General features: G+C 27.7%; 1 protein-coding gene across 2 annotated transcripts in view; it reads right to left on the bottom strand.

Annotated features, from left to right (window-relative positions):
- Positions 1 to 1,552: 1,552 nt before the first annotated feature.
- The window catches only part of LOC145187969 (adhesion G protein-coupled receptor V1-like), a 39,450-nt gene continuing 28,895 nt past the window's right edge, over positions 1,553 to 12,107 (bottom strand). For both annotated transcript variants that reach the window (XM_090081483.1, XM_090081476.1), the window contains 16 exons: positions 11,651 to 11,783; positions 10,924 to 11,153; positions 10,485 to 10,711; positions 8,512 to 10,150; positions 8,112 to 8,386; positions 7,810 to 8,011; positions 6,995 to 7,702; positions 6,575 to 6,862; positions 6,395 to 6,499; positions 4,315 to 4,437; positions 4,140 to 4,221; positions 3,830 to 3,932; positions 3,519 to 3,676; positions 3,218 to 3,339; positions 2,878 to 3,045; positions 1,553 to 2,633 (listed from right to left, as the gene is read on the bottom strand). In XM_090081483.1, coding sequence (XP_089937609.1) covers positions 2,244 to 2,633; positions 2,878 to 3,045; positions 3,218 to 3,339; positions 3,519 to 3,676; positions 3,830 to 3,932; positions 4,140 to 4,221; positions 4,315 to 4,437; positions 6,395 to 6,499; positions 6,575 to 6,862; positions 6,995 to 7,702; positions 7,810 to 8,011; positions 8,112 to 8,386; positions 8,512 to 10,150; positions 10,485 to 10,711; positions 10,924 to 11,153; positions 11,651 to 11,783 — 4,953 coding nt within the window. In that variant the 3' untranslated portion in view covers positions 1,553 to 2,243. The remainder of the gene's footprint in view (positions 2,634 to 2,877; positions 3,046 to 3,217; positions 3,340 to 3,518; positions 3,677 to 3,829; positions 3,933 to 4,139; positions 4,222 to 4,314; positions 4,438 to 6,394; positions 6,500 to 6,574; positions 6,863 to 6,994; positions 7,703 to 7,809; positions 8,012 to 8,111; positions 8,387 to 8,511; positions 10,151 to 10,484; positions 10,712 to 10,923; positions 11,154 to 11,650; positions 11,784 to 12,107) is intronic.

Genomic DNA, 12,107 nt, shown 5'->3' on the forward strand with positions numbered 1-12,107 from the left:
AGACCAAATGTAATTCATACTCGATTTTTATGTCCCTGTATAAGCAACATCACTAAGGTGACAAAAGGTGGATGAAGGATACTTGAAAAAGAAAAAGAAGTAGGGATAATTTTCTAAAGATTGACAGAATTGTAAATGGAGTTACCAATTGATAAAATGTTTAAACAACTTTTATTTGATTTGGAAAATTTTTGAGAAATGCTTAGTATCATAAATTATCATAAATTATCATAAATTGTAAGGAACTTTAAAACTAAATTATAATACGAAGTTAAATAGTAAAATAAAATTGAAGTGTAAAAATGAAATTCAAACGTAATATGAACAGGCGAAATCCATGATATTTACGTAAAAGGATACCTATAAAACATAGCCATTATCACTTGCTAGTATGATAGCTATCGTCACAGGTTCTATATGATTTTGTAAATCGAAACTGAGCGGGATTACTGCATAGTCTTTGAACAAAAATTTAAAGACATTTATGGTAAAGACATTTCTATCACGTGCATAAAATTACTTTTGCATATTTATTTCATATAATAACAATTTTTTAACAATATTTATTCCTGACTAAACTTGAAATTTTAAAAAATGTCAAGTCAAACATTTGTTTAGAGTAAATAAAATACGCAGGCTGAGATTAAAATACACAGGTTGAGATTAAAATTGGACAGAGGCGAATTATTCGTTAAAAGAATATTTTACCACTAATATTCGTTCCTTTTACGAATATTCGTTTAACAAATAATAGTTGTTCCATATTCTTTACAACGAATACTTATTCCATTAAAAAATATGCGCTTAATGAATATTCGTTCATATTCGTATAATATTCGTAGGAATATAAATTTAACAAATAAAATATTCGTTAAACGATTACTTTTTACAAATACATTTGTTAGGCTAAATTTCTTGCTCCTTTTTTGCTACATTTTGGGTTTAAATTTTCTTGCTAAAATATTAGTTAGTCGGATATTGCTAAATTATTTAGTAAATTTGGTAAATTTACCCTAGTCCCATCGCAAACGTCAATGGAATCCAAACTTATAGCTATCTAAAAAACGATTACTTACTAGAAGATTTATTACGCGATAGTTTTTTTAATATTAGAAATAACTCCCTTGACACAGCTAAATTATTAATAAGTTAACTGTGTCAAGGGAATTTGAATTTAAATTATTCGATCTCATTGTCATTAAAGACGTTATTTTCGAATCGTTTATCGGGTAAGAACTGCTATATAAAATATTTAAACTTAAACGAATATAATGGTACAAGAGAATTTTTTCTATTAAATGAGTAATACTCGTTCAAACGAATAACATTCGTTCAAACGAAGATTCGTTCGAAAAATATTCGAACAAATGAAGATTCGTTCGAAGAATATTTGAACGAAAAATTCTCTTCGAACATTGTTTAACGAATATTCATACGCCCGTATTCCTTAAATGAATATTAGTCCCTGCCTAATTAAAATACACAGGTTTTGATTAAAATACGCAGGTTCTTAATACCACCAAACGCAAAATGATTGACTGAGGCGAAATTATTTCTCTAATTTAAAATGATATATTTCAATTCAAATAACTTACTTTAAAAATTTATTTACAAAAGTATTAAAAAATAAAGAATCCTTCATGAGAATTGATTAAAAAGCATTAGGAAATATGAACGATGTTAAACTCTATTTACACCTCGCAATTTGAACAATTTTTTCGAAAAACAAGCTAGGAAAAAACACTATAGAGAAAAATTTTCTATAAAATCTTTATGATATGAAAAATTCGTAAACTTCATATAAAAATTTTCGATTTGTAAATATTTGTAAAACATAAACAAAATTGTTTAAATATCTATAAATTAGTTATCAATTTGTATCTATTTCCTTTTTATTTAGAGCGATTTTTAAAAAAATCGCTGACTCAGCAAAACTCTTCCGCAACTATTTAACATAGTATCTCAAACAAATAATTAAAACGAACATTACGACACCTTACACCTGGCATCCCAACTCTAGCAAATCAAATTTAATGCGCAATCTCTTTAAAAAAAAAAATTTACCCGGTTTTAAAATGTTGAAGCATTATTTCCAAAGCACAAACTAATTTAGCGACGTTGTCTTTATTCAAATCTACTACATAGATTTCTCATGCATTTATATCTTATGCAACCAAACGCTGTAGAACACCATTATACCATAGGATGGGGTAAAATCAATCAAAAAAGGGAAATCAATATTTTTACAATATTGTATCACCAATTTTAATTCTTCTAACTGATGAACGATCTGATACGTTCATATTTGACATCGGCCGATCATTTTCAAAAAAGTTGCTTTGATTTTCTATTGAATCTTCATTTAGAGAGGAAGCATAGCCACGCCCTGATTTAAGAGCAAAAATTAAATCTTCAAACTCAGCAGACTCTAACTTGTCACTGATATTATCGCCATCATCTTTATCGTCATAATCATCATCATTCTCGTCATTATAAATTTCATTTACAGCACCACGAAATTGAGAAGATGATGGTGTCACTCGCAGCCTAGGATCAATTGACTTGCTCTTAAAAACTGTTTTAGAACTTGAAGCAGGTGTTATAGGTCTTAAATCAACAGTGTCCCACTCATTCTAGGAAAAAGAAAATAAAGAAGCTCAATAAATTTAAGATTTTTTTTTTTTTTTAGAGAAATATTTGTCCGTCTAAAAATAGATTAAGGGGTGGTGTTAAAAGGTAAAATTAAAGGTAAAAGAAGAACTTAAAAGATGAACGAAAGCTTAAAAATATGACTTCTAGAAACATTTATAATGACTTTAAAGTTTAGCTACTAAGTAAAGTAATAAAGTAGATAACATAGAGTTTGTGGATGCTTACTAAATCTATGTACTCCCTTTGAGGCGTTTCTTTTTTCAATTGTGGTGATTTATAAACAACATTTGGCAACTCCATGATATTTTCGGATTGCTTTACGTAATATTCTCCTTTAAAAATGTAACGCATTTGATTTCGAAGAATCGCATAAATAATCAAAATGTATAAACCCTAAAGAAAAAAAAATTATATATATATATATATAAAGAAGTAATAACAGTAATAGAAAATTATATTATTCGTGATATAAACAATATAATACAGCATTAAGTAAATACTTAAAATAAATTCAAATTACAGACAGAAAAATGAAAAAGAATATGAAGGCCTAAAAATTTCTTACCGTGATTACATTAAAGAACGTAAAAATAACTATCATCCACAAATATCTGTATGCTAAATGTAATCCACCAAACAACCACGTTGTTGAAATCAAAGCAAAAAGAACCATGAAATGGCGCACTTCTAATTAATTAAAATGGGATGCATGGCTAATTTTTGATACTTATTCTGAATTTCAATGAACAACAAATTATATAAAAAAAAAAAATTCTTAACATTCACTTTAACTTATTTGTAACATTGACATTGTCAATAAAATAAAATGTAAACGCAATTCATTTTTTAAAACCCAAGAAACTTACCTATAATATTATATCTTCCTCTATAGACATCGTCATAGCACTTCCATTGAGGAGTAAGCTGATAGGCTTGCACAAAAACTACACTAGATCCCAAAATGAGCAATAAAACCGGAATAACTGCCACTGAAAATGCTGCATAAGCTTGTGGGATGAAGCACCTTGAAACAGAAATCATACAAAATTGATTACACTTGTGTAAGTAATTTTGTAATAGTCTAAAAAAGAGGTTTTGAGTTAAAGATTCAAAGCAAATGTTACCATGTGATCAGAAAAGAGTTCTATAAAAACAATTTGCATATATTAGCACTTACATATCACCATCGTTATGAACATCAGCATACATTTTGTTAAAAGTCCATCCCCAAACAGCATACGTTATAAATGCATAGCAAATAATAATAAAAATTGGAGAACCTAAAAATAAATCAAAAGGAGTAAAACTAAGCTCTTTTGAGGATTATAGGAGCAAACCTACTTAATCTATTAATTTATGACTTATTAATAAATGAAACAAAACCTTTCAGCAAGCAGTAAAAAACTATACTAAACTGAAATAAACTGAAAACCACACACTATATTAATAAAACACACACCAGACTAATAAAAATTTTTTATATTTACCCCAACTGATAAGAAAAAAGATCATGTACTTTCGATAACTGTGCTCATCATTCTTTACAAGTATCCGCCACAAGTTGTATGCCTTAAAACATAGAAATTTTGTATTGATCAATAGTATTCAATAGCCTGTTGAAGGAAAGTTATGGTGTTAAATAAGGAAAGCAAAAAAACTTACCTGAGCAAACATTGTTGTAAATTGTGCCAAGAATAGGTAATGTAAAAACACGCCCAAAACACTGCAAGCTTCTTGATTATTAAATAGTGTAGGGCTCACATAAGCTCCTACTGCATATACAACCTAAAAACGTTTTTAAAATCAGTATAGTCAGTGATATTAATAAACACCAGAAACTGATGAGTTCAAAATTGGGTACTAAGTTTTAGTCTGCTTCTGAGTCAGGGTTTACATTAACTTGATACTATTCATATATAATATTAATTTGTTTTCTTTTTTTAGTTGAAAAAGGTTCTCCTTCTTGTATGGAAACTTAAGACAATATGAAAACCTATATCTGCTCTTTTTGATTTGTCTGAAATTCTACTTATTTCAATTACTTAGCAAAAATAAATAAATAAATAATTAACCCTTATAATCAAATTTTGACCAACCTAATAGTTAAATAGGCTGGTATGTTTTTACAAATTTGTGAGTATATATTTTGTAGAAGTATTATGAAAAATAGGCTTAAAATGTCACAACCATTCTATGAAATGTATTTTCAATTACTAAATCAAATTGCATAAGGAATTAACTTCATTATGTTGTAAATCAAGGATAATAGCTTTATTTTGAGTATAAGCAAATTTTTTTAGGAAATTAGTGATTGCAATTTAAAACTTTTAAACTTTATTTCATTATTTATTTACCACTGTATAATTTATAGGAGTGGTTTGGGTTAGAGGATCTTCGGATTTTCTACCAACATGGTACTTTAAATTTTTGAAAACTAGTTTAGAAATAGTACTTCACTGTAATAAATCTTCCTTGTTTGAAAAATTGTAAAGTTAAATTGATAATAGCATAAAATAAGAACAACAGTATTTAATGATTAGACCTTAACTTAGAAATAGACCAAAAGTGATACTTAACCTCTGACCAATTGATTTATGGAGCTGAACTCATAGTAAATTGAAAATAAGTTTGGGTTAACAGGTTTATTCAATTTTACTAACAATTTGATAAGTTCAGATGAACCTGTAAAACTTAACTAATAAAAAGTTGTTAAAAGAGTAATTCCATATCAACCGTTATTGTTACAAATTATGAAAATTATGTCAATAAATATTGAAAAACAAATATTTTAAATTAATTTTGTTAGATGATTGTGTAATAATAATATTACTGGTGTAGAAACAGACCAAAAGTGATACTTAAACTCTGACTAATGGGTTCACAACGGATTCTGACTGATGCAGAATAACTAAGAAAAACGCTTTTTTGTTTTGTTTTGTTTGACTATTTTAAAAATAACCTAATAAAGTTTATGTAAATTCTTTTGAAATTTTACCTTCCTTAATTCTTTAAACACTCAAATGTTTAGATTTCAGTTAAAAATAATCTTGCTAAAACATAAACACCTTTGTTGTTTTTAAAACAAAGCATCTCCTGAGGCTACTTTAAAGAACAAGTTAAAAAAACCACTCAAATCATATTTACAAAAAGTTCTTTTTAAAAGCCATTAATAAAAGAAAAACTTCAATTTTGTCTACCACTTTTCAACATTACTACTTCACAGTTCAATTACAATAATAGAAAAAATTTAGCCTCCAAAGTTCTCTAAACATTAAAATGGATTTCCAATGAAAAATTTATTCTAAATGCATAACTTTATTATCTTTGGATAATTAAATCTATAGATTTTAGGGAAATTAATTTACTTTGCATATAAGTTTCTTTGTAAACAGCCCTAAATGGTTAATTAGGTCATATTTAAAAGTTGAATATCTTAAGAACTACTTTGAATTTGGTGTGCAAATTTCTCCAGAAAAACTGAACTAAATTTCAACAAAATCAAAGAGATATGGTTAAACAGGCTTTTTAAAGTTGATATGGAATCCAAACCTAAAGTAATATTTCCTTTAAATTTTTTTTACAATGTAAAGAAGAAATTATAAATGACAGACAAGAATATATATTAAAAAAAAAAAAAAAATTAAAAAAAACTTGCAGAAAAAAACCAGACACATTAGATAGGTGTATTTAATGAATAATAAAAAAAAGGAACTTATTAACAAATATAAAAAATTACTCTTACATTGATAGACATGACAGCAAAAAACATATGCATAAGAAGATTGGCAGTAAATGTTTTTTCAACGGAGCAGCAATGATGAGCTAACAATGCCAAAAAACAAGCACCCTAAATATATTAGTAAATAAAGTTAGTTATGTTTTACTAACATTCAGTAGCTAGCACAAATTAAAATAAGCATACCCCAGTTATGAAACAGGCAACAAAAAAGTATATCTCAAAGCCAGTGTTGTTATCACTTGAAGCCAACACAGCATACTCAGATAAATGTTCGCATTCGCATTGAACATAATTTTTACTTTGCAAAACTAGTTTACAATTTGTAGGTGACCAAAATCCATTTCCAACTAAAGCATGCTCCCAAATTACACATTTTGCAGGTGCACGCGTGACACGTTTTTGAGAAGTATAAATACGAAAGTTTACTTTCTGATCTGGATTTAATCCAGAGAAAACAGAAGATGACATAACCTATTATGAAGAGATGCTGCTTAAAAAACATATTTTATAACTTTGTTTAAAACTTAATTAACATACTGAAATACTTATTTACTGAGAATTCTAAAAAATTTACATAAGATTTAAATGATTTAAAAAAAATACCTTGGCATTAAGAACATTTTCATTAGCAATAAACAAATGAGAATTCTTCAGTACTAAAAATTGTAGATTTGAACATTTTGCAGCATTATTCAAGGGAAACTCAGTTTGTGAATAGCTCAAAAAATTAATACCATCTTGCAAAACAAAACCTTCACTTAATGTACCATTGATTCTGTATGCTTTCAAATCAAAGTTTGACATTTTGTAAAAAACAGAACTTGGACAAGGTAAATCATTTAGCAAGTGGAAGGCTAGATTTTCCAAACTTTTTACCCAAAAAGACTTTCCTTTAGAGTCTAATCTCCGAGGATCCAGTAAAACATTAAAGATTTGAAGAAGATTATTTAGTGAGTCTTTATTTATACGCATGTATCCAGGCTTTTCTGAATTTTTAAAACTTAGAATTTCATCTATAGTTGTTTTAATTACTTGTTGATCTTCATCTGAAAGAGCTTTAGATAGAAGATTGCTTAAAATTGATGATAAAACAATCGTTATCTGAGAATCTAACATGGGTAAACTTAACAAAGTAGAGCGCAGTTTCAAAAACTGTGGATTTACTTGGGAAATCACAACCACTGCTTTGGAAAGATCTTGTTGAAGCATTGCACCATTTGTTGGCATTTCCAATATAACATTGAAAATCTTTGGGTAAGCAACAATTGAGGCAGTTTCTGGAGAAAGCTTTACATTTATTTTGGCTGAAGACTAAAAATTTATTACAAAAAATAAGTAGAAAACAAAAATGAAAGAGAAAGAAAGCATAAACATTATTAACAGTAAATTGTAAAAAAAAAAACAACATAAATTGGTACCTGCCCTACAGCCATATTGACTTTTGCATTTGTAAACTGAAAATCACTTCCTTCAATTGCTGGATTAAAATCAATCCCAGCATCTCTCACAATATTAGTGACAACTAATGTGCGGTATGAGACAGAAACATTTTTTAGTGTTCCATTATATCGGGTTATGGTCAAGGTTGCAAAATTCTCTTTTACTTCCACAACTACATACCTACAAATATCAAAAACTAAAATAAATACATATAAACAACAATAGTATAACATAAAAACAGCATCTTAAAAATTATGTTCAACTAATAAATTCAAAAAACCTTGATTGAGTATCAAATCCAATAACTCCTGCAGGAGCGTCACTTTCTAAAATGGTTATGTTTGCAACTGAATCAAGTTTCCGTACATAAGCGCCTTTTGAAACCCCAGTAATATTAATCAATAACCATTTCACCAATTCCGGATCATCATCAGAGATCAAATTAATTCTAAGAGCTGCCTTTTGCTGACCAGCTAATATAACTAATTCCCCAGATTTTAATTGAAGTTGGTTGAGAACATTAGGTTCAAATGGATGAAAAGCTGTCCATGATACCTAGCCACATAAAAGCAACTCATTTTACAAAAACAACAAAAGAAATTAGATAAAAAAAACGAAGTTATTTCTAGTGAAAAGCTCACAGAAAGTATTTAATTAAAAAACAAACAGATTATACTTACTGTGATATCTTCAAGTGATTCACCATTTCTTGAAACTATTAAATCAGTGAACTGGCTTCCATCTTCATCAATTTCAGCTGTTGTTTTCTCAAATCCTACTTCACCATTAAACAATCCATTTGCTTTAATAGTCAACAATGTATAGGAACCAGATGTGTTTATTTTTGAACCTCCAGTTGCATTACTTAAAACTAAAAGAAAACTTTCATCAGGTTCAGGAATATTATCCTGAAAAATCCTGAAACTTAATTTTTGAACTTGGCCTTTTAAACTCAGTTCATCCATTTTTGGAAACACCAAAGTTGTCTTAACAATGCTATAGTCAGATCCAGCTGATGCTCTGTTAAGTATCTTTGATAGTTCTTTGTTTATATCAATAGAGGATTGTTCAATATATTCATCAGACCAAATTTCCCCACCACCTATACTTACAACATCAACTTTTGCAAGACTAAATGATCCAAACAACCTTTGAACTTCTATTTCTGCAAAACTTGTGCTTGATTCTGATAGATCAATGGTTGGCTTGGTAAAAGACAAAATTCCATAAGGAAAATCATTATCTTCTATTACAATCCTAGATGTGTTGCTGTCAGATAATCTAGGAGAAACATTTGCCAGAGAAACTGTTAATAGTTGCACAGAAGTCAAAGAAAATAAAAAGCATTTTTTATCTTCAGGTAAAGCACTCAATGCATCATCAAGTGTTGTTAGGTAAATATCTTTAAAAAACTCCCCTTCCTCAAAATCCACATAGGAACTAAATTCAATGAAGTCAATACCAGGTAAAGCAGAATATAGATTGCAAGATTTTGTTTCATAAAACACTCTTATTTTGCCTTGAGCACCCATAATGCGCTCTATAACAACTTTTACAAGTTCACCTTCTACAACAGACATTTCAATGCAAGTTCTGCAAACCTGTATAATTCCATAAGGATCAATGACAGATACAGTCTCAAGACCAAGCTTTGGCCAGCCTAATTGATTTTGTGTTGGTTGCAAGTTGGCTATGAATAAACTGTATATTAATGGTTCAATCAATGGATCTGGGATTACAGCCTTAAATACTATTAAAGTCTCTTTCATACCATGAGTCATAGTTATTGATTTGAATGAGGGATTTAATTGACCATTCTTAAATTTGTAGTTATTTAATGAAGAATTTATAGTAACTGTTATTGAAGAAAATAACCCAACTCTTTTTACATAAACTGAAACATTTCCATTGCTTAATGATCCAAAACTTGGATAAATGTTTACAACTGAGTTGCACATGAGTTCAGGGAGTATCAGTTGTTTCCTTGAGTTGGTATGATTAACTCGAGGAGATAGTAAAGTCATTTGTTTAGTAACTAATGTAACATTTTGTAGCTCAATGTTTAATACTGAGCCATTTGGTAAAAAAAGACTGCTGTTGAATTTTAAAATTTTAGACAACTGAACATCCCCTTGATTAAAATGTAATTCAGAGCTTAGAACTATGGTACTCAAAAGTGTAACTTCAACAAATGCATTTACTTCACCAAATGTTCCTGCAGATCGCTGAACAGTGAAATTGATAAATCTTTGATTAGAGGAATCAACAAATAGATCCACAAATGGTAAATTGAAGATACCAAAAGGGTCATCATTTTCACTAAAATTTTGAATGAATAATGTACAAAACAATATAATTAGTAATTGTTAAATATTTCTGTTAAATATTTTTACATAAAGACAAAGTTTGTTGCAATTAATTAAAAATCCACTTCAGTGTTCCTTATTTTAATTTCAAGATGATCAGAAATGTGAAACAATGGATTAAATATTTCTAAGAGTACAATATAAGTTCAGAGAGAATCATGAAAATAACTAAAAAGGGAATACTAAATCAATTTAAGACTTTTGCAACATAGTTTAAAAGAAAAGCAGAAACATCTAACAACAAAATACATAATTACATAATTAGTAAATTATTATATTATGCTTACACAATTACCAACTCCAGCACACTCATATTTTTATGTATTTCCCCTTCATTAGTTGCTGATAACAAATTTAAATAGAATGTCTCATTTATTTCTGGTATGTTATCGGAGGTAATATTTAGATAAATATATTGAGAACTTTCCCCAGCTAAGAATTTTAATGGGCTTAAATTAAATGTAACATCTTCAAAACTGCTACCATTAGATACTGGAATTAATGACCATGTAATCTAAAGATAGTATAAAAAAGGCATTTTAAAAAAAACTGCCATTTTTTTGATTTCACATGATTTTTATGTAAAAGCTGCTTATAGATAATCTGAATGAAAGACTATAATTTTTATTTTTGAAATTTTAATTTCTTTTTATTTTCATATACATTTACTCCAATTTTCATAAAAATTTTAAAAAGTTGTGACTTGTTTATTTATTAGTAACTAACCTCAACTGTGCCAACCATTCCTAATTCCCTCTTTACCTCAATTTTGACAGTTTTAAAACCAAATGATGGTTCTTCAACTTCTAAGAAAGCCAATCCAAAAGAGAAAAGACCATTTGGGTAGCCTTTTTTATCAACAACAATAGTTACATAAGCAGCACTTGTTTGGATCTTCCCACCCCCAGTTGCGTTTACCAAACGTAGTGTAAATCGTTCTGCAAGTTCATGATTCTCTTAAAAACAGAAGAAAAAATATTTTTTATTTAATTGCATTTTATCACAGGCAGCACAATATTAAAACAAAATTTTTATTTCATTATCAGATATTCAGGTTCTGGATCTGATTTTCCCCTAAAGTTCTATATAAAGTTCTATAAACAAAAAAAAAAAACAGAGTGACTTTTCTTTAAAAGTACCATCTCAGCATTGTTTAATAAATTTCTACCAATCAACTCCAGTCATTTTCAAGCAGTTTAAATAAAATTTTCATGTTTTTTGTAATATTAACTGTAAAAATTGATCTTTCATAAAAGTACAAACTATTAATGTGAAGAATATAAGTAGAATGACATTGATATAAAAAAAAAAATAATGTCAATAAGCGGAATCATGATAAATAAAAAAGTTTATTGACAGATTTTTAATTTAATCATTAAACTCTAAGTTAATGAACTTAAAAAATCAAAATGCAACTAATATCTAGCATAAGAATATAGAAGAGTAGTTTTACTTGAATGAGGTAAAATTGAAATTTTCAGTTCTTTTGATTTGCTTTGTTTGTCAGCAAATATTATTAAACCACTGCTTGGTAAAATATCTTCTGAAACAGGAGAATGATTTTCGCTTTCAATTAACCATTCCAGCTAAAAATTGTAATATTTATTTCAATTCCAAATTATATTTATCAAAAGAGTTTAAAATAAGTAAAAAAAGATTATAATGAAATTTTGTTAAAATTTACAAAATTGTAGACTTGAAATATATATATATATATATATATATAAATATATATATATATATATATTTGTATATGTATATATATATAAATATATAAATATATAAATATATAAATATATAAATATATAAATATATAAATATATATATATATAAATATACATACATATATATATATATATATATATATATATATATATACATATATATATATATATATATATATATATATA

Source organism: Hydra viridissima, unplaced genomic scaffold (assembly GCF_058129835.1).
Source record: "Hydra viridissima isolate aposymbiotic clone 2 unplaced genomic scaffold, HvirCarnegie_v1 scaffold_1, whole genome shotgun sequence".
In the NCBI taxonomy this organism is placed as follows: Eukaryota; Metazoa; Cnidaria; class Hydrozoa; order Anthoathecata; family Hydridae; genus Hydra; species Hydra viridissima.